General features: G+C 40.9%; 2 protein-coding genes across 12 annotated transcripts in view; both read left to right on the plus strand.

The window, feature by feature from the left end:
• NPL (N-acetylneuraminate pyruvate lyase) overlaps window positions 1-7,790 on the plus strand; it is a 38,605-nt gene extending 30,815 nt beyond the window's left edge. For 6 of the 10 annotated variants that reach the window (XM_075156934.1, XM_075156930.1, XM_075156932.1 and 3 more), the window contains 5 exons: window positions 635-783; window positions 971-1,017; window positions 1,837-1,921; window positions 2,788-2,827; window positions 4,233-5,404. In XM_075156934.1, coding sequence (XP_075013035.1) covers window positions 635-783; window positions 971-1,017; window positions 1,837-1,921; window positions 2,788-2,827; window positions 4,233-4,384 — 473 coding nt within the window. In that variant the 3' untranslated portion in view covers window positions 4,385-5,404. Of the gene's footprint in view, window positions 1-634; window positions 784-970; window positions 1,018-1,836; window positions 1,922-2,787; window positions 2,828-4,232; window positions 5,406-7,677 lie in introns of those variants that run through there. The other 4 variants (XM_075156935.1, XM_075156926.1, XM_075156927.1 and 1 more) reach the window with 2 other exon arrangements.
• The window catches only part of DHX9 (DExH-box helicase 9), a 28,106-nt gene continuing 11,667 nt past the window's right edge, over window positions 5,656-22,094 (plus strand). The window contains exons 1-18 of one of the 2 annotated variants that reach the window (XM_075156924.1): window positions 5,656-5,891; window positions 7,678-7,818; window positions 9,087-9,198; window positions 9,473-9,585; window positions 9,986-10,131; window positions 13,127-13,173; window positions 13,830-13,966; window positions 14,579-14,668; window positions 14,764-14,925; window positions 16,272-16,349; window positions 16,675-16,866; window positions 17,378-17,519; window positions 18,047-18,129; window positions 19,317-19,473; window positions 20,131-20,231; window positions 21,063-21,276; window positions 21,478-21,572; window positions 21,762-21,835. In XM_075156924.1, coding sequence (XP_075013025.1) covers window positions 5,781-5,891; window positions 7,678-7,818; window positions 9,087-9,198; window positions 9,473-9,585; window positions 9,986-10,131; window positions 13,127-13,173; window positions 13,830-13,966; window positions 14,579-14,668; window positions 14,764-14,925; window positions 16,272-16,349; window positions 16,675-16,866; window positions 17,378-17,519; window positions 18,047-18,129; window positions 19,317-19,473; window positions 20,131-20,231; window positions 21,063-21,276; window positions 21,478-21,572; window positions 21,762-21,835 — 2,195 coding nt within the window. In that variant the 5' untranslated portion in view covers window positions 5,656-5,780. Of the gene's footprint in view, window positions 5,892-7,677; window positions 7,819-9,086; window positions 9,199-9,472; window positions 9,586-9,985; window positions 10,132-12,033; window positions 12,124-13,126; window positions 13,174-13,829; window positions 13,967-14,578; window positions 14,669-14,763; window positions 14,926-16,271; window positions 16,350-16,674; window positions 16,867-17,377; window positions 17,520-18,046; window positions 18,130-19,316; window positions 19,474-20,130; window positions 20,232-21,062; window positions 21,277-21,477; window positions 21,573-21,761; window positions 21,836-22,094 lie in introns of those variants that run through there. The other variant, XM_075156925.1, reaches the window with a different exon arrangement.

A 22,094-nucleotide genomic window follows, 5' to 3' on the forward strand; every position in this document is an offset into this window, starting at 1 on the left:
AAATTTAATTCCTCTTCATTGGGAAAAAAGTCACGGCTTAGGAGTACTGAACAACTGGGACAGAGGAGGTGATGCTGACCATGGCTTTGCAACTGGCGTGGACCAGGATAGGCAATTGCTTTGGATAACCGTAGTTGAATCCCGATTCTTCGCAAGATAGTTACCACCATCTCTCTTGGCGTACACTGACTGCATAGTCACGTTTGCTAGTAAATTACGTGTGAAACCACAGTGCTTCTCAAGTCTTACTATTTAGCAGAGGAATGAGCAATAGCATACAGATCTTGGGTTACTTGCTCTAGACAGCAGGTTATGTGGTGTATCTGGATGTATGAATTTATATTTATTCTTAAATATGTTGTTGCCAGTTCATTCCTAAACTTTCACTCATCCAGGGTTTTTCCCTTCTGATCTGGTAAAAGGAGTGCTTCAACGAGGGCAGAAAGGTGTCTTTTGTATAACTCTGGGAAATAATCACACTGAAGTTGTCTTACTGGTTGTTTTAGAGCTATATAGTTTACTAGGCTTAGGCCAAAAGTGAACAACTTACTTTTAGTAAGTCTCCCCCTTGGGGACAGGGAAATCTCCCAGAATAGGGGTGTGTTTCTTCATGTGAGATTGCTGTTCTGCACAGTTCGTGTTGAAGGGTTGCTGGATGGAATAAAAGAGCGGATCCCCACCTTCCAGGGCGTGAAGTTCAGCGACACGGACCTCTTGGACCTTGCACAGTGTATAAACAAGAATGAGAGAGAACAGTTTGCATTTCTTTATGGGGTGGATGAGGTAAGAGGCTCCTCTTAAAAATTATATCTTCTATGGCATTCTCTTGCTTCAGCCTTGGGGGAAAAAAGTAACCCTGGACATTCAGTGCCAGGTAGTTTTGCTGCTCCTTCCCACCACCCCTTTTTTTTTTTTTATTTTGTTATGTGAAGTAAAAATGGTTTTTTTTTCTCCCCCCACCCCAAACTAGCAACTGTTGAGTGCACTGGCAATAGGGGCAGATGGAGCAGTTGGAAGGTCAGTATGGCTTGGACTCCTTCCCCTTGATACACACACCTTATTGTTTTATCTTCCACTATCTACACAGTATTTCTCTAACTGTCTTCTGTCACAGCGATTCCAGATTTTGCCGGGTAAGGCTGTACAGTAACAAGCAGTCAGACAAGCCAGCTCCAGTGCTAGTGATGGGACAGTCATATAATCTGGGATTTTGGAGTATGTTAGTTTGGGTGATTATTGCTGCGGTCTGTAAGCTGACCCAAAGGTTTCAACATATTTCTTTATCCTCACGGCAACTTTTTGAAGTAGGGAATCCTTTTTATCTTTGTTACATGGGTAAGGAACCAAAACCCAAAGAGGTTAAAATCGTTTACCTTAGTTCACATGAAAAGCCCGTGAGGAAAAGGGCCCTGCTGACTATTATTTCTGATTTGTCTTCTGCCCCTCATACCAGGCTGCTTAGATGAATTACTGTGTGATATCTGTGTTCTTGAGTAGATGATCCATTAAAAGAACAAGCAGCTGGAAAATTAAGTGATTGACTTTCTGTATTGTCTAACTGTTTCTTTTTATTTTCAATTTTGAAAAGCGGTTCCATTTGGAAAGAACTGGGAAGAGAAATCTGCTCTCTAAACTCTTCCGTAGGGCTTGGCATACTTCAGATGCTTGACAGTATAAACCACACATAGATTGCATGAATCTCTGTCATAATGATGGCATTCTTATAATGTCAACAGAGAAAGCCTGTAGCTATATCTTTTGTTTCAGTGGTTCTAAGCTCCCCCTTTGCATTTACTGATTCTATTTTTGGTCTGATTTTTTTTTTTTTTTTGGCAGTACATATAACTATTTGGGCCGAAAAACCAATCTGATGTTGCAAGCCTTTGCAAAGCCAGACCTTGCGTTAGCACGGAAGTATCAGGTACAGTGTCTTTACTGTCCCCACTAGGAGCAGCCTTCTTTCTCCTCTAGCTTTACTGGGGCTGTTTTCCATGTGGTTTTGTCACTCATACCCTGAGGTAGCTTTATTAAAGCAAACTTCTTTCAGTGCCAACACTCCTGCTTGTTATTCATCTCTCCTCACCTTTTTGACCAGTCCTTACTAACTTTTAATGAAGATCTGCCTTACTTACCCTTCAACTCTCTAATCTCATCTATGCAGAGTGAGCAATGGCCTGACCTTTTTCCTTGAACAAGCGCACAATGGCCAAGCCCCTGGGCTGGGAATATTCTGATGATAACCTTACATGATGTAGGGCAGAAAGCTGTCCCAAAGCAGCTCTGCCTTGACCCCTCTTGGTCTTGGGCAGCTTAAAGATTTGTGAGGAGTTCTGAGCAATCAGCATACAATCTATACCCAATGTTTTTATGGGACATTTGAGGCATCCTTCTTTTGCCTTAAAATAGAAGTGACTGCAGGATGAAAGTCTAAAAGACGTCTGAAAGATGATCTGCTCTGGGAAATCTCTTCACTAGACAGTGGATATTCAGATTTGTAAACCTTTAGAGCCGATATGAGACTTACCAGTGTTTTCAGACTGCTTGCAGTGAGGGACAGCTTGAACATGAGTGATAGTCTGAGAGGGAGTTACCGTTTTCTTATATCCATCCCTCCCTCCCCTATTCCAATGGAATTCAATTAGTATTTCTCATAGAGTGGCCAGGTGGCCAAGGGCTTTTCTCAAAGCTCTGCAACAATTGTATAAGATGTAAATGTCGTAATAGCTCTAGATGCTTTTTCATCTTAAAATTTGAAGGAGTTAATAAACTACTGTTTGTCTTTTCTAGTTTCTCACTGGGGAATTTCTCAACTTTGTCATCAAACTAGGTAAGTCCTACACTGCCTGTTTCCCTTATTATATCTAAAAATGCAGAATTGGTGCTCCAGAAGCTCTCACGTTGCTGTACCCTCAGAACTTCCTTCCTGAAAGATTTTGCAGTGAGAAAACATTGTGTGTGCTGTTTCCCGAGTTAGTAGCAGCTGGGAGCTCAACAAAGGGAGCTGACCAAGCATCCCTGACAGATTCCATTCTCACTTCCTTCCTTCTCCTGTGAAATCTCACTGCTTTAAAGCTATGACTTTGTGATTTACTTTTTTTCTTATCCTGAGTCTTTCTGTGGGTTGGGTGTTTTGTTTTTTTTTGTTCTGTCTCTAAAAGCTCATTTCTAGCTTTGTTTCTAGAGAGTTACTTTTCTGAAATGGTGGTGCTCCAGTAGAAAAACAGCTCTGATACTTGTCTCTCCTGCCTTGCTATAATTTAAGAGTAACTCTGTTCAAAGCTGTACAAGGCCAAAGCATTTTAAAATGGATTTTTAGAAACAAAACCAAGTTTTAATATAAAAAACAATTAAAACCAACCAAATCAGAGTAGTGTAGGGAGACAGAATCGGACATTTCATGGTTTTCACTTAATGAAGAGAACTGTTCACTGTGTTTTTGCTGTACATATGCAAGCCCCAATGAATCTAGCTGAGCTGTAGTGCTTAGTTGTATTTCTTGGGTTAAAAGTCAGAGGAAATGCATAATTACTTAGCCTTGTAAGTAAAGAGGGAAACACTGAATTTCCAGAGGTACATAAGGAGACTTGAGCTATGGACAGAGAGGCCTCCTGAAGTTTCCCATGGTGGTTTAAGCTGGTACCCCATGTCACTGTCACATGTCGGCAGGATGTTACTACTCCCAGGGCTTTATTTTATGTGAGTGCATTGGGGGATAGCTATGAGGTTGCAAGGATCGGGTTGCTGGGATGACGAATTGGCTGGGATAGCTCAGCCTACCAGCGAAGGTAAATTTGAAGTAGCCCTATTTTTGCTTGGTTTACCTATAGAGGACTCGCAACATCTTTTCTATTGTCAGGGTTGCGTGGCAATACATTTTTGGCAAGGAAAAAGGAAGACACGCACAGCCCTGGTTATCTGTAAAACTGATGTAGTCGTTTGTAAAGCGCATGTCTAAGAAAATACTCTGCTTGCTATCTTTAAGAGGGAAACGATGGTATAATATGTAAATAAATGTAATATGTAGGCGTAATTTTTACTGTAATGTCTTTCCTGTCTGCAAGTATGAACATCTCTTCTTTGTTACACTGTTCTCACTTCTCAGAAGTGCTTCAAGCCCGGTTTATGCCAGATTACACAGGAACTCTAGGCTGCTGCTTTTATGGACACCTGTATAGAGACTGCTTTAAGCAAAATGAGCTGTAAATGACCTGATTTTGCTTTTGTCCACCCAGGTTTTGGTGTTGCGCAGACTAAAGCTGTAATGACTTTTGTTTCTGGCATTCCCATGGGACCTCCGCGGCTTCCGCTCGTTGATGCCTCCGAGGAGTTCATCGTCAAGGCCAAAGCCAAGCTGGATAGCATTGCGTGGCCTGATGGCGACTGATGTTCACTTCCATGTTGATCTGGAAGTGGAGGCTCCTTTTCTGAGATTCACTGTCACTTGGCACGTTCCCCACGTGACGGGCTGTGATTTCTTTCAGGGAATTGTCAATGAGCCCCTTCCTGTTAGGGCTGGCCTCGTTGGCACACGTGTAGCCGCCTTTTTGTGTCACTTTACTCTGCTCCCCTGGAGCGCTGCACATCCCAGGACTAGCTGGTATCTTTTAATAAGAAAATTAAAGCAAATTTTCCCTAGTTGAAGGATCCTGACTCCTTTTGTCTAGAAAGGAGGAAGATCTGTCTTTACCCTTTCTCCAGCTAGATCATGTTTTGTCCTCTCCCTTCATAAGTATCTCCAGCACTACAGTGTGTTTTTAAACATTGGTATTACACCGTCTAGTTGCTCAGATGGGTATTTTACTGTTTGTCACAAAGTCATTGGGACACTGACTGTGTATGTAAAATCCCATTTTTGTCTGATCTCACTGTCTTTGTGCACCTCCACTTAATGCAAAATTTAAAAAAAAAACTTTTGTAACAGAAAACTTTTGGTTCTCTAATGAGCAGATATTTCTCCATCTTTTCCCATGCAACAAAAGTGAAGGCAGAATTGAGCTGTACATCTCTATATTGCAATGCAGAATACTGTCTTACATGTTAGAAAGTCATCTGCTGCCAGATTGGAAGGCCCTCTTCTGCACCCTGGACGTGTCCCTCTCCACCAGCTTGAGCTCTTACTGTCTGGTAGTATGTGTAGCTGCCAAATGTGAGGTCCCGTGCCCACTACAGCAAAAATGATCGCAGGGGATGCTTGGAAGGAGGGAAGCGAGAGGGGGAAACGTGGAGAGGCACGTTGCTAACTTTTCGTAACGCAAGAGCATGGAAAATTCTAACTTCCTCTCACTGTGTAACCACCGAACAAGGAATACACGGTAATAAAGGCTTCCTTTCCCCCCCTTGAATTTGTAAGAACTTGAGGAAGGCTCTTCTTTGAGGGGAAGGGGGTGAAATGGCGCCGGGCACTGCCCGTGGGTGCACGCAGAGGCTCTCTGCACCGCGGGTGGGACAGGAGCAGCCCAGGCCTGCGGGGCCCCTTGCAAGGGCACGGGGATGGCTTTGCCAGGCCCTTGTTAAGGTAAATCTGATCGCTGGCTGCTCCCGCCTTGGGCGGGGGGCGGGGGTGGGCGCCGGTAACGGGGGCGCGGGGCAGCCCCCACCGCTTGGCCCGGCCCCGCTGTGTCCCGCCGCGGCCGCCGTCCCCGCGCATGCGCGGTCGCCGCCGTGAGGGGCGGGAAGGCGGTGCTGCCCGCCGCTAGGCCGGCGCCGGGAGGAGCGGGCGAGCCGCGGCCCGGCCGCTGCCTCCCGCCCCCGGTACCCCCCTTCCTACCCCGGCCGGAGCCATGGGGGACGTGAAGAACTACCTGTACGCCTGGTGCGGGAAGAGGAGGGTGACGCCGGCCTACGAGATCCGCGCCGGCGGCGGCCGGAGCCGGCAGACCTTCCTCTGCGAGGTGCGGGCCCGACCGCCTCGCCGGAGCCCCCGGGGAGGGCGGGGGGTCTGGGGCCTGCCGGGGGGGTCTGGGGTCTGCCGGGGGCGAAAGGGGCGCTTGGGGGGGCCCCGGTGGCGGAAGGCTCGGCCGCTTCGCGGACAAAGCCTCCAGGGTTGTTGTGCGTGGCGGCACTCGGTGGGTCTGTGAGAGTAGCGCAGCCTGGCACAAAGCTCTCAAGAAAAAGGGATCGGTGTTCCCAAGAGCGATGCGTGCGTCTGCACCGCCTGTCTGACCCTTCTCGCTGTTAAAACTGTCAGCGAGGGGTACCCCGCGTCACCTTTGTAAGAACTTTGATCGGCCGCTGAACTTGAATCGAGATGTATTAAAAAAATTCCTGTTGGATTGGCTGCCAGTCTGTGTGCTGTTACAGTCTTGCTCTGTTGCTGTGGGTGTGCCAGCAGGGAGCTGTGGGCGCAGGTCGGTTCTGAGGAGCTGACGCGAAGTGCGAGGCCACGTGCAGAACGGGCTAGTTTGTAAGCGATGCCACGGATTTGCACTAAACACCTTGAATTTGTCATTACCCTTCCTCCTCCATTCGTCTTCCCCACCCATAACAAAACTGAGAAGCACAGTGACATTAAACCAACTTTAAAGGTGTTGCAAGCGAGATTGAGCATTGCTCGGATGAAGTGGTTGTACGGACAGTTATGTTGTTGAGCCATTCTCTGTTTTGTATGTTGATGCCCCGTGAGCATCCGTAGAAACTTAACAGATGAACGGATAGATCTCACTAAAACATTCTTTTTTACTGATTTTCACAGTCTGGTGCGATGGTTGTGAATCCAGTACGGTTACTGTTTGGTTGGTGGTACTGTTGTCCTGGTAGACTGATAATCTGTGCGGAAAGCGGAAGCTCATTATTTGGAACGCGTTAAGCAGAATACTAACAAAAGTATGGTGTTTGATGAGAAAATGGGTGTTGGCCACCAGTGTGATTCAGCACGGAAGGACAAATGCAGTCTAGCATTAGCAATGTTGTGCAAAACTCTGGTTTAGGCTAGCTGGAATGTTATATGCAAGTCTGCTTACTTTTTTTTTTTAAGAACAACAACTAGCTATAGTAAAAAGCTGTTTACATAGTCAGCACAGTGAAGAGTAGAAATCAGAAATGCGTAAGCGCTCTATCCAAGTGAAGCTGAAATGAAATGGAGTTGCTGACTGTAAATGTGAAAAAAGAAAAGGAAAGAAGATGAGGGTGCAGAAAAGCAGGTGTAAAATATCTGGTTAGTCTGAATTTTCAGTAAATTTCCTGTGATGAAGTTTTGTAGCAGCCTGTCAGGCAAGCTAGCAGGATATAAAGTTGCTCTTCTAAAGCTTGCCTCTAAGTTTATGAAATACATTGCATCTTGTTACCTGTAATAACATGGAGCGACTGTAGAGGACACACAAGCTCACTCCTGTCCTTGATGTCTGAGGGTTTGGAATTAAGGTTGAGGAAAGTGAACCTGGGCAGAGTTTGCTGCTGTGTGTTGGTAGTATCCCTTCCTACACGGATTCGTTTTCTTCAACAAGGTTTTGGGAAACACTCATGCTCTCTGAGAATGGACTGTGGGTGTTTTCTTTAACAGGTATAAAGTATACATTCAAAACCTACAGAAATATATATATGTGTATAATGATATGTAACAATACTTAGTAATAACATTTCTCCTGCATTTATTAGCAACTGATATTTGGTGTTTCAGTATTATTGGTTTTCAAGACACTTTCACTTGTACGTGCCACAGATCTGTATTTTTATTTGCAGGTTCGCGTGGAAGGCTTTAACTACATCGGCATGGGCAATTCCACTAACAAGAAAGATGCGCAGAGCAACGCCGCTCGAGACTTTGTCAATTACTTGATTCGGGTGAATGAAATGAAGAGAGATGAAATTCCTGCGTTTGGAGTAAGCTGCTCTTTCTCCTTACCAAAGGCTAATCTTTAATTGCAGTGCTGTGCATCCGGTTGCATTTGTTCCCTGCAGCTCAGTCTGGCACCTGTGTGCAGTGAAGAAGTCTGAAGGTGCAGGACTTTCGCTTGCAGTGCTGGAAACCTGGAATATATACAAGGAATGTTGTAGGCTGATCCGGTAAAAACAGCTGCGTGTTGGTCTGCGTAACTGATGAGGCTGGAGAGAATTCAGAGTCCCTGTAAGGTGCAGCCAGACTTGAATACTGTGCTGAATACTCACACCTGACACTGGGAATTGTTTTAAATGCATGTTATGATATATAATACTATGTACTTTAAAAAAAAAAATCATATCTCAAACCAGACATTGAAAATTTGGCTTTTTTTAAACCGTAAATGCTTTCTGCCTTAGCTCCTCATGTATAATAGAATCACTGCTTTTTATGATGTTGTATGAACTATGCAAGCATCAGCAATGACTATCACATAAAAGCTGAGGAGGAAGGTAGCTCTATTTTTACAGCAATTTTAGAGAACAGTAAATAAAGTGCGAAGCTACGTGTTATGCGTTGAAAGAGTCTTTTTCTAGCGCCTCATTAAGGATTTATCTGCATAAGATAGATAGTTTCATCAGTGGAAGCAGTGTCGCTGCCTCGTTAGCCTAGGTGAAGCCTAATGATAACAGGACCTGTATTGTTTCTGATGTACCGGTTAGTTACACGGCAGTGCAATGTGTTGCATAGCTAGATCCTAAAAAGGGATAGTGTGTTCTGTATCTTGAATAAAGGAGAGGTGGTGTGATCGGTTAGCTAAACCTACACATCTCAAAATGGGAAGAATTCAAATTGTAATGATTAACCATAATTTTGTCACTTCCGAAGGGCATTAGTGTATTCTTACAGTGATTTTTTTGTGTGTTCATAAAGTATATTTGAGTTTCCTTGGATATATGATAGGGACTGGTATCTGTTATTTTATCCTGGGTGCTGAAACAGTTGATTTTATAATTGCTGAACTTCAGCAAGTCAGGACTACTTGTTGGTTGGAAATCTTGTTACAGAACACCCACAAAAAGCCAAATATTCAGCAATTGTATTCCTTTCAGTTTTTAAAAGGGTGTTACCATTGGGGATTACTGCTGGGGGAAACCATTGCACAATGATGCATGATCTCCTTAAACTGCCTGAACAGTTTTCTAGCTAAATAGTAAAAAGACTTATTGTGTACGAATGTGCTGATATTTCCCTTCATTCTCTTTCCTAGCCAGCAGCTGGTGATGCTCCTGATGGACATGAAGCAGCTGGAGATGTTACTGGTTCCAGTTCTACTCTGGGTGGACCTCTTCCTCCACATTTGATTATAGAGGCTGAAATAGGTAAGACTGTGAAAACTGTAATTTACATGTATGCAAATGTAATATATGCATGTAGATTTGGGTGGGTTTTTTCTCCCAGAGAGCATAATTCTGCAGACAGAAGACAGTTAGCAGGCATTGTAGTTTTGAGGCAGAGGTGTGAATGACTGAATGAGATCTGAGCGACTGGTCATGTCCTGTTGAGATTGCCAGGCAATACCTCTCCATTGCTAAGAACATGTTTTGGGGGAGAGTTATTTTGGTTTTGTTTTGGTTTTTTTTCCCCACGTGGTAGGCAATGGCCCAGCTGCAGCACCTGGAAACTCTGGCAGTCGTGGAGCTCAGTGGGATCGGGGTGCAAATTTGAAAGATTACTATTCAAAGAGAGAGGAGCAAGAAGTGCAGGCAGTAAGTCATTCTATGTAATTCTCCTTCACTTTCATTCTTAAATAGGTATCTTTCACTCCCTTTCATTTGTTATTAGCATTTATAATCAAACTTGCAGTTTTCATTTGATATTTTGCTGTTGGTTTTAACTTAAGCTGCAGATTTACCTGCTGACTTTTAACAAAGGTAACTTGTTTAAGCCAAGAACAAAATAAATCACTCTGGATACTGTGAATATCCAGTTATTTGTATAGACATTTTGTTGTGAAAATAAGGAAATACTGAGGACTCTTCAGCATTTTCTGTAATGTTTTAATTGTTTTATGGCATCTAGACAATTTATTTCAAAGACTTTTTATAAGAATGTTTAAAACCGAAATCTATTAGAAACCAGTAAATGATGCTTTTTTTTCAATATTAGACCTCGGAGTCAGAAGTGGACTTAAATGCCGATCTTCACGGGGGTTGGATCTTGGAAAATGCCAAGGCACGTCTGAACCAGTTTTTCCAAAAGGAGAAGATTCAGGAAGAATATAAATACACTGAAATGGGGCCTGATCACAACAGGTTTGGCAGTTTTAGTCACCTAATGTGTATGAAGGGTTAGAAATATTTTCGGTGACAGTGGCTAATTACACTTATTTGTGGTGCTCCATAGTGCCGTTTGAGAAAGCCATGTTCTTTACCAGGCCCAACAACCATCCCTAAATCTTGAAATGGGGAGTGCCAAGATCTGAGTGACTCTGAAGAAATTTCTGTCTGATGTTTTTCGTGGATGTGCAGCTTTTAAAATGATTGCTGTGCTCTAGCTAACTGTTGAGGCGTCAGTTTGAGTGGAAAGCATGCTCAACTGCTTGCGGTAATTGTTTGTATGACTGCAGTTGCCTTTGTACATTTTGAGTAAATTTTGTTTGGGAGAATCTTCCCAGAGGGGTTTTGAGGGTCTTAAATTTCAGTTGAAACCAGCTGGGGTATTACTCTTTTTTGGCTTTCTGCCCAATCCATCAGAAAATTTACATGTGCTTCTCCCAAATGAAAATAACACATAACAGATTGTGCATAAAGAATTGACGGTTTTGATTTTTTACCCCTGTTTGGAATAGTCTTTACAAATCATCAAAACTTCAGGACATTGTATTGTTTCTTTTGAAACATAATTGTATGTTTTGTGGTCGGAAACAATGGCATGCTGCTGCTGCTGGATTCTTGTTGCGTTTTGGGGTTTTTTTGCATTATATAAATTTGTTTTCTATGAGAGTTATTTTTTTTTAGAAAGACAAGTGAATTTTCTTATTACAGTCTTCCATGAGAGTCTCACTTGCAGGACTTCTGGTATTCTTTTGTTGTTAAGTCTTACAAGCATTTAGAACATCTGAAATATGTGGATTGGTGTCAGAAAGTTCTAAATTCTCATTTAAAACCTATTTTCAAGTCACTTTCATCTCTATTTATGTTTTCAAGCAAGGACATTTCTTTCCCTTAAATGAGTAACATAAAAAATTAGTTCATGCAGTAGTAGGAATTTTAAATATGCTTGTTGTAGATGTAGTTCTGGAGCACTTCTTTTATTCCGTATTGCAGATTATTTGTGCAGCTCATTTTGTTAGGCCTTCTGCAGGTAAAAAGCATTAAATCCCATGTATTCAAATGCATATAATCTTGAGCAGAATGAGGTGGCCACAGATGACAGTATGTTTCTCAGCCCACTTACTGTTCTTCCAGAGAGCATTTCAGAGTTTCGTATTTACTACATCCAGGAAAGCTTGTGTGAAATGCCCTGGATGGAATGGCAGAAGGGGGAACTAACTCTCTGTTGCAACAGATCGGATAGGCGTTCATTGAGAGAGGGCAAACTATTGGATTTAATGCTTTTAGTATGTATAACAGGAAAGGACTAATTTCAGATGTTTTTGGAGTTTTGAGGACAGTAATATAGTTTGGTTTTGGTTTTTTTTTTTTTTTAAGAAATACCAGTTGCCATGTATCTTATCAATCTGATTTTTTTTTTAACGTTATAGTCTTTATAACAGAAATGTCAGCCTTGCTTTCAGAGATTTTTAAAGGAGAAATGTATTTTTGTTGTCAATTAATCGTAGTCACATGGTGTAAGAACTTAGTAATAGCTGGAAAATTTGGATTCGGAAACTTTATTTTAGTTATGATGGAGGGTATAAATTGTAAATATAAACATGGCTCTCCTAATACACAAAGTATGAACTAAATATTAAGGGATGGGATGTGGCTTTTCTGTTTTGGGATTCCATCGGTAGCGTGGGATGCCTTTGCCTCCTTGTGTTCCTGCTGAAGATGGTAGCAGCGAGCGACACCAAAGATCTGCGCGTGTTCACACACGGGCTGCTGAGGCTGTACTAAACAATCACATGGGATTCTGCTGCAAACTGATTTCTGGTGTTGCTGTTCTCCCCTTAGGTGGAGGAGAATGAGATTGAATGCTGACTGTAGGCCTGGCTGAGAAACATACTGTCATCGGTGCCTTAGTTGGCTGTTGTGTCCCTGAAAGCCAGTGGCCTTTGACCCATGAAGCCACTGTGCCTGAAGGTCAGTTCACTGGTAGTACAGGAAGGAGTTCTAACTTGAAATTTAAATCCCTCACTTAACCTTTTTTTGTTTGTTTGTTTACAGCAAGAAATGAACGACACAGATGCAAGGCTCTGCCTGCAGCTGTGGAAGTACCAAGGCATAGTTTTCAAAGAGGATCTCAGTCTGATAAAGCCCAGTCATATATCCTGAATCACATTTGCCAGTTTAAATCTTGTCTTATAAGAATTTGGCTTTCATTTTCAATCTGTGCAAATACATGCTTAGGTTTGTGATTCTTCAAAACATGGATCTTGGTTTCCATCATCCTCTGTTGACATATGTCTTTCTCATTTTTTTAACCCTAAACTAATATACCAGTTGACCTTTAAATGAATTGGTTGCACGCCTACTAGGCAAACTATTACATTTGCTGCGCAGAGTTACTTTTGACTATAGGCTGTTCCCAGAGTATGGCAATAAGGGCTTCATGGAAATTCAAGTATTCTGTCTCCTTCTGTGCAGATATGTTTAATGGTCTTTGACAAAGTGACCTGGTTTAGTTTTGTCTGTGCTCTGAGCTGGCCAAATGTGTGGCAAAAACCAGGGTAGCTGTATTAAGTGTTGCACCTGAGTTAATAAACCCAGGCTATTAGTGGGTTACATGAGTATAATGTGGGTTACATTAACATGCTATCTGCTTTGTAATTGTTGCCTTAAACTTAGACAACTCAGAGCATATTTCCTAATAATGCGGTTTTAAATTTCAATGCTGAACGGTGGCATTTGCAGGACTCTTCTTAACAGATCTACTGGTTCTATTGATGGCAGGTCTGTTACCTACTAACTTGGGGTTAAAGGGACTAAACGCAGTAATGTTTTACTTTGGCCATTGATGAGTTGAGAGTCTCTGACTGAGGACACAGAGATCTTTGCCTAGAAAAATTGGAAAGAGTGGCTAATTTTGCAGTGTCAGTGTCAGCTATAGGTAATTGTACCTTTGCGTTCTTTCTTTCTCTTACAGGAGCTTCATTGCAGAAATGAACATTTATGTGAAGCAGCTGGGCAGAAGTAAGTGCTTCTATTTATTTTTTACCTTAGCAAGAGATGGGTGTTGGTACAGAGGAACAGGTCATACCCGTGGGTACAGACTTTTATAGTTATGTGTTGGAGCCACTTCCAGAGGTGAAGCTTCATGTTTGTTTCCTGATGTGAAATCTTTTTTCTGTGTGCTGTGCTTGTGGCGTTCTGCTGCTTCTCCATTACATGCTTCCACTAATCTTTTTCCTCACTTGTGAGATACGGCAGGTTTTGTCTGTCTTGATTACTTGTTCTTCACATATCTGAGAAATGCAGTTGTCTAATATGTTCCCAGGCAATGGGCGTGCTGTCCATACCATACCTGTTTACGTAGAGCTTGCTGTGAAATTTGTACGATGTTGCTGTGTGGTATAGGATAATCATACTTCCTTAGACACTGAACGCAGAAAAAACTTTACAGGAGTTCCCTAGGAAGTCAGTAAGTAGCGTTACACAGCTAGTGTGAGTCAGCTAATGACGGGCCCTCATTGGATTTGATGTTGGAACTCTGGATTTATCAAAATCTGAGACTCTTTCCCTGAAACCTGGCCTGTGTGAACAACCACAAAGCCCATTTCAGAGTAGTATCTTCTGTGGAAACTGTTTGCCTCATCAGCTACTACAGCTCTGAACTTTGTGTGCTGCAGGGATTTTCAGTCGTGAGCACGGATCAAACAAAAAGCTGGCAGCACAGTCCTGTGCCCTTTCCTTGGTTAGACAGCTCTACCATCTTGGTGTCATAGAACCTTATTCTGGACAGACAAAGAAAAAAGAAGGAGAATCGGTGAGTTTGGTAGAAGGGTCACAAATTGTTGCTTTCATTTTAATAACACACAAGCACTGTCTTGTAAAGATGAGTGAGTTAGAGTTTGCTCTCAATATTTAACAGCTTACAAGTTAATAATAATTTTGATTCTTTAGACCAGCAACTGTTTCTGGTCTGGCCAGTGATTTCGATCAGAAGTAGAACTTTGTGTGTATGTGAGTGGAGCAGTAAACTAGTTTTATAGCGTATTAAATGAAATAGGATTTGTCACAAATGCTTCTTTCAGTATAAATTTTCTAGAAGCTTGAAGATTTATCTTTGTGTTACGTACAATTCTTGGCTATTTCACTTCTTTGGCACGTTAGCATTTTTTTGGTATTAGGTTACAAGTTCGGGAATGTTTTCCTCTGAAATTAAACTCAGATATTTAAAAATATTCTACGGATTCTTGTTGGGTGAAAAGTCGTCAAAATGTTTCAAGAATGTGAATTTTGAACTGACGATACTCTTTGGCCTTCTTTCACTAGGATCTATTTGATGGTTCAGTGTACTCTCTGGGAGCCTGCAGTTCTGGCTTCCGTTGTCTGACTTTTTGTGTATATCAACATGTAGTTTTTAAACATTTAATAGGTGGAACCTTATGAGGTGTCGCTGTCTTCTGACTTAGAAAATCAGCTGCAAAACACTGTACGGGAACTCTCTCTGGAGATTGTGCCTTTGGTGAGTGTGTGGTTCAGATGCTCCAGTATTTAACATCAGGCCTGCTTGTTTAATACTTTTATCTTTCTTTGCCCACTTTGCTTTTGGATTTATAGCCTGAAGATCCCAGTAATCCAGTTCTGATTAATGTTGGAAAGTTGGCCCATTTTGAACCATCGCAGAGACAAAGTCATACGGAAGTTGTTCCATGGTCACCACCTCATTCCAACTGGAACCCTTGGACCAGCTGCAATATTGACGAGGGTCCTCTGGCAAATGTAAGATAGCTTAAATAATTGATTTGTTGTTTGTTTTCCCCATGCTTCCGGAACTTTTAAATGCTTTTTCCCCCCCAGATTTAAAGTATGAGCTATTCCAAAGGAGAAAACAGTCCACTGATAAAATTTCTTCCCTTCTTGACCTGGAGGAAGGGAGTCTTTTCATTGGTAGGAGTTCTTTGTATTTACTTCATGTTTTATTAGGTTCTTGAGCAGCAGTGTCTTGGATGTCCCAATTCTTTGCTTTGTTTTTTTTTGCCTGCTATTGTGCAGCCCATGCAAAGTTCTAATTGAAATTACAAGGTAAGCATAAGGGCATGTCATTTATAATTCGCTAGCCTCTCTTTCCCGTATTCCCATGCTAGGACTTTTTTTTCTGGGAGGAGAAACTGCTTCAAGCCGGTGTCACTACACAATCACCCTGCTTGCTTTTTTTGTCATTTCTAGTCCCATTCACCACAGAACAAATGAAAAACAGCAATGTGGCATGATAAAATGAGAAAGAAGGGAAGAAATACTAGGTTGCCAGGTTCAGAGGCATAATTTAGCCACTGATATAACCTGGTCAGAAAAGACTCGCAGGGCAGGAACTTCGGTTTCCTACAACAGAGAACCATACTTATGACCAAAATAATAATTTAATACTACTTTTGACTGCAGGTTTTTTTCCATAAATGACATTAATTTAACATTGATCATTATATATTAATTTTAAAAATATGGAACTGATGTAAATGTGAGCATTGCTGCTTATTATTTACAGACATTGCAAATTGAGCTGGCTTCAAATCTCATTACGATTTCTATGTGCTAGTCGTGGTACAACTAACTTATTTTCAGTAAAACCAATTAGCCCTTTGGTAACAAATTTGAATTTCTTTAGAATTCTTTCTTAGTTGAAATACAAGAGCTGCCTGATAAATTTCCCTCTCTGCATACTTTTCCCTTTTCAGCTAGTGTTCTGTGGATGGTTATGTGCTTACATTATCTCATTCCGTACATTAAAAACTCCTGCCTGAATGATCATCTAAGTATCTCATTGGCTTAGTGCTGAATAGAGTGTGTTTCTCAAGCAGTTAAAGTATTTAAATTTGAACAATCATTCTTTTTCAGTGTATTGGATCTTTCTGATAAACTTCTTTGAGGATGGCCATTTAATTTTAACACACTGGGATGAATGAAATAGAATAGCTCATAGGCATAACTGGTTTCAGGGAGTTATGTAGGAAATGATCCTTTACTGATATTTGGAATCATTACATTGGCGTGACTGATTTTATATTGAAGTTATGATATAGATAAGCAGAGGGGTCAAAAAGCCTCCGAACAATGTCTTGTCTTTGCAGCTCACTCCAGAGCAAATAAGCATGGATTTGAAAAGTGATTTCATGTACCGTTTGGAGCAGGATCAAGAATTACAAAGGGTAAGTGCGCTTCCTGTAACACGGTGTGCTTGCGCTAGTCTTTTTCTTTTCCAAAAGAGGTTGAACATATCGTATACAAAGTGTGTAAGACTGGATTTCGGTAGCAATACGCACCAAGTTTTCAGAAGTGCTGGATGTTACATTGGGACGGATGTGGGGCTGTGTTGCGCCGTGTGAGGAAAAAATACAAACTAAGATTTTTTTCTTACACAGTTTTTCCTTTGTGTAAGCAAAACCTGTGTAGAAGAGCGAGATAAAGTATGGATGTGGAGCAGAATAGGTTGATTTTTGGAGATTTTTGGAAATGTGCTGGATTTTTTCCCAGATCCAACAAGAGAGAGAGGCCTTACCTGTGAAGAATTTTGAAAGTGAAATTCTGGATGCAATCCGTCACAATTCTGTTGTTGTAATTCGTGGTGCCACTGGTTGTGGCAAAACCACACAAGTGCCGCAGTACATCCTGGATGAATACATCAAAACCAACAGAGCTGCAGAGTGCAACATAGTAGTGACACAGGTGAGGAACATGTTACAAATGCAACCCCTTAAGTTTTGTGATTGGATGCTAGAAATCACCTACTAGGATGTGTTGAGAAATCTGATTATTGTTACAGGACATAATTCATAAAAGCATCTCCTCCGCACTACACGTAGGAGAAACCTCAGCATCATGTATATTTTCATTTGGAGTGTTATTCTTTCATGTATCTACAGTTGGGGTAATCTGGCTTGTACCTTGCCCAGGTGAAAACTTTTTGCCAGACCGAGGGGAAACGATTTGGCAAATGCCAGCTGGTAGTTCCTGTATATCCTTATATCCCTGCTCTGTAATTTTATGCGCAGAATTAACCGTTTCAGAAGAAAAAAGCCTGCTGTTATAGATATTACTGTTTAATGAGTACTCTGTAAAGAAATCTTAGGACAGGACACCTATAGCTTTTGTAATTCACTTTCTTGTTTTTGGTGGTGTTCTGATAAACTTAAAAAAACTTCATCATTAACTTAGAGAAAACTTTTTCATCCCTCAGCCTCGGAGGATTAGTGCAGTTTCTGTAGCAGAGCGTGTGTCATATGAGAGAGGGGAGCAACCTGGGCAAAGCTGTGGATACAGCGTGCGATTTGAATCTGTGCTTCCTCGGCCGCATGCCAGCGTGATGTTCTGCACTGTAGGTCTGTATTGTTTTGTTTATGTTTGGAGCTTATTAATTATGTGTCTGAATTCTTTGAGTTAGCAGCAAAAGCAGAAACATGGTTACATTAAAATTTTTAGAAAATCTGTTTAAAAGATTAACAACTGGGTTTTTTTTAATAGAATAAGTTTGCTGACGTACTGTTGTGCAGAGAAAGATTAAGATTGTTTTTTCAGAAGTGTGATAATACAAGTCTTAATACCACGCAGAAATAATCTCCTGAAGAGATAAATTTGCCATATATTTATTTTCCTTAAAAGACAGAAGGAGAAGCAGTATTGGATGGGAAAGAAGAGAGAGTCTTTCTAGTAGTAATACTTTATACCCTCCCCATCGCTTGTGCAAACAAAAGCATGGCAGTTAGAGATGGGGCTGTAAAAGGTGCTGGGCAGCCTGTACACTTCTTGATTTTTAAACCAGTGTAGCTGTTCTTGATGAAATGAGGCAGGGCGGGGGGAAGACTGAGCTGTTACCTACATGAACGTTTAACTACTATGTCTGTTTAAGGTGTTCTTCTGAGAAAGGTGGAGGCTGGGATCCGTGGCATTAGTCATGTTATTGTTGATGAGATCCATGAGAGAGACATTAATGTGAGTTAGCTGGTGATTACGATCCTATTTCTCTCTGTGCTTCTGTTCTGTTTAACTTTTGTGTGTGTTCTTGTGTAATTGTAAACATGTGAAAGGAAACTGCATTTTACTAATTGCTATATATGTGAGTTTTCCATCTTCGATAAGATTTTTAGAAATTCGTCTCTTCATTACGCCTTAGCTGATTAAAAGCGCAAGGACTTGTGCTTACTTGCTGCCCTATCTCTTTTGCCTGTTAGGATCTCCTTCTATGTCCTGGTCCTCTCTGGAAAATAGAACACAAGCACTTCTTGTCCGAATGTGGGAGCATGTTGAATGTCACTTTTATTTTGGAATGCTTTTTCTACTGACAATGTTGTATTACTGTAACGGAACAGCAATGGTGTTTACAGAAGCTGCCATCTTGATAGTGACACATTTCAGTTGGGTTTTGACACAAAGAAAAACGCAACAAGTTGAAGATAGAATTGGGGGAGGGATTGTATGTAACTTAAGAAACAGGAAACATTTTCTGTCCCCTTGATTCTTCCGTATAGTTTTCAGCTTTGCCCACACCAAGAGTGAGAGAAACTGCTAACTGCTTAAACTGCTGTTTAAGCTTGTTTTGACAGAATTTGGGGACTCATTTAGATGCAGAGTTTTCCAATCTCTTCATCTATCAAACTTGTATTAATGGTGTAAAATACAAGTTTTCGAATTTTGAATGAGATTAGGATTTTATCTGTTGAACTAAGGGGCCACCTAACTGCATGGCAAAACTACATAAATGTCATGTTTAAATAGAACTATAAAACTTTCTGCACTGATTCATTCCTATTTATTTTATGAACTATGGCTACTTTATACGTAAACCAAGTTTAAAAAGAACTTAGATTGTAATGTAGTGTTAGGAAGGAAGCAAACTATTTTTGAATGCTTTTCTTTAGTTTGTTTCATTCTGATAAAAGAATAACTCTTCTGTACACCGGAAATCCTAAAATTCACTTATCCCAGGAATTGCAGTATTTGCAAAATAAAGCACTGACAACTGTTTCTGGTTATAGAATATTGCTGTGATAATTGTTACTTCTCTTGCCCAGCAAAGCTCTGGCTCAATAAATGTATATGTCTGCGTAATTCTTTCTGGTCTCTTGGGAAGTTGTTGCTTCTTTGGAAATTAATGGTGCTCTTATTCTTTTTATATGCAGACTGACTTTCTCTTGGTGGTGCTGAGAGATGTAGTTCAGGCATATCCTGAAATCAGGGTTATCCTCATGTCTGCCACCATCGATACTAGCATGTTTTGTGAATACTTCTTCAACTGTCCTATCGTTGAGGTCTTTGGTAGAACCTACCCTGTCCAAGGTAAATCATTGATTGAACTTTCAGGAACTGCTTTAGTTTTTATTTTATGCTTTAAGATTATGGGTATGGCAAGATATACATTGCTTTTGGATTGTCATGTGTTACAGATGTGGCTTACCCTGGCAAAGAAGTCAGTAACACTGAATCATTTCACAGCCCCATTTGGTTTAAAAACAAAACCAAACAAATAAACAATACTACCACCCTCCCCCCCCCCAAAAAAAAAAAAAAAACAACGCCAAAACAACAAACAAACCTGACAACACAAAACCCCGCCACCCTAAAACACTACCACTTGGGGTAGTTTCCATTGGTGAATGAGATAGTAATAGTCAAGCTGTGGTGTTTCAGATCAGTTGTCTGTGATATTGGGAATAATGGAAATAGCTTTAGATGAGCCAGCATTAAAAACAAACAAACCAACCAGTAAAAAATCATGTGGAAGTGTATTGAATAGAGGAATAATCATTGGAATAGTGTGGGAATAATTCTTATACCCTAGCTGACAGCCAAGGAGTTTTCTCCAATCTTGGCTTCATGCTCTGAAACATCACAAATATATCAGGAGAATCTTGAGAGATGATACAAAGAATTGTGTTCCCTTACACAGGCTTTTGGTGGTCAGTCTTGATAACCAATGCTTGTCTGTCCTTGCAGATTATTTTCTGGAAGATTGCATTCAGATGACTCAGTTCGTTCCTCCACCAAAAGAAAAGAAGAAGAAAGAGAAGGATGAAGAAAGTGGTGAAGATGATGATGTATGTTTGACTTTTTAATATGAAAAATTAAACAAATGCCAGTTAGGACTCCAGCTCAAGTGTAATTCATTCGGCATTGCTGAACTTAAACATTTTTAGCAGCTCTTGTATTTTTAATATCCGAGTTTGCTGTTAACTTCAGAAATAAAATTTAATTTTCTCATTGCCCTTGGAAACTGAAAAATTTCTTTTTTTGTTGAAGCTAAAATTCTCATGTTTTGTCAGCCTACTTCTCTTTAAAGATAGAACTGAAATGCTTTTAAAAGTGAAAACATTGTGACCTTGGAAGAAGAAATAGATACAGAAATATGAGCTCAGTGATACCTTTAAGGGTGAAAATTTAGATTCTCTCCCTTCTTCTCTTGCAGTTGATATTGTTAGTGCTTACATACATGCGTGCAAGAAACTATAACTTTCATGATACAGCTTTTAATTTGTAGGTCTGAAACTACTGTTTTGGGCAGTTATTTGAAATTTTTAAAAATGATTAGTTTTTCTTGAGAGAAGCATTTTCTTCTCCTCCTTATGACGTTATCCCCATTCATCTGAATGGAAGTTAAATTAGTTTGATAGCTTCCTGCTGCCAGTTTGTATTGAGTTGTAACTCAATGCAATGGAATTATAATTCCATTCTTGTATTAGAAAGCTGGGGAAGCAGGACTTGAACGGCTTATTGTGAGTCATTCTGTGAGCTGTGCCTGAGATGGTCTTCCCTCTCCGCACATCTCACTTTCCTGTTTGCCTGGCCAGCCAGTCTCCACAGGTTGAGCAAATTAATTTATATGATTTCTTTTGTGGTTTGTTTTTTTTTGTTGTTTTGGTTTTTTGTAGGCCAATTGCAACCTTATTTGCAGTGATGAATATGGCCCGGAAACAAAGCAGTCCATGGCTCAGCTGAATGAGAAAGAAACTTCTTTTGAACTCATTGAGGCCCTGCTAATTTACATCAAGACCCTGAATGTCCCAGGAGCTGTACTTGTCTTCTTGCCTGGCTGGAACTTGATATATACAATGCAGAAGCATCTAGAAATGAATCCACGCTTTGGTACAAGCAACTGTGTTCTATGATATTTCATCTCCTTTTCCAAAGGAAACTACTGACTGTGTGGAGCTGAGGGTTAGCAGTGGGAGTGGGAGCAGGATTGATTTGTCGTGAGAATGAATGGGTAGCAATGATTACGTTGTGCAAAGAAAAAATGAGATTTACACAGTAATAGTCACTGACCTTCTTGTATTCATGTTGTAGGAGGCCGCCAGTATAGAATTTTACCTCTGCATTCGCAAATTCCTCTGGAGGAACAGCGTCGAGTGTTTGATCCTGTGCCTCCTGGAGTAACGAAAGTATGAGAGCCTTCTCTTGGCGGACTGTAACACGCTTTGTTCTGTTGTGCTTTTGTGGAATGTACTGCTGACTTTTTTTTATAGGGGTTATGTAGTGTATCTTGCAGTAGTTAATGTAGTTTATCTTGCAGTCCATCCTTAACTTTTTCAGGCCAAATATATTTCAATATGCATTTCCTGTTTTTATAGGTTATTTTATCTACCAGCATTGCTGAGACTAGCATTACCATCAATGATGTGGTCTATGTTATAGACTCCTGCAAGTGAGTTCATGAAGTAGCTTTTTGTTTTGTAAATCCTATTCTTTGGAATGCAAAAAAGGTTTTCTGAACACACAGAACTGCCTTGTGTTCCCATAGTCACAGAGCTGAATTTGAGGACTCTTAACTCACTCAAGACAAATTTGCATTGTCTTTAGCCGTTCTACACAGTTACAAACCACACTGGCATTTCAGTGGGCTGGTTTTGGTCAGCTGCATTCACGCTGGCACTATTCATGTGAGGTGTCACTGGGTCTCCATG

The sequence above is a fragment of the Calonectris borealis genome, chromosome 8 (genome assembly GCF_964195595.1).
Source record: "Calonectris borealis chromosome 8, bCalBor7.hap1.2, whole genome shotgun sequence".
NCBI classification, from domain to species: Eukaryota; Metazoa; Chordata; class Aves; order Procellariiformes; family Procellariidae; genus Calonectris; species Calonectris borealis.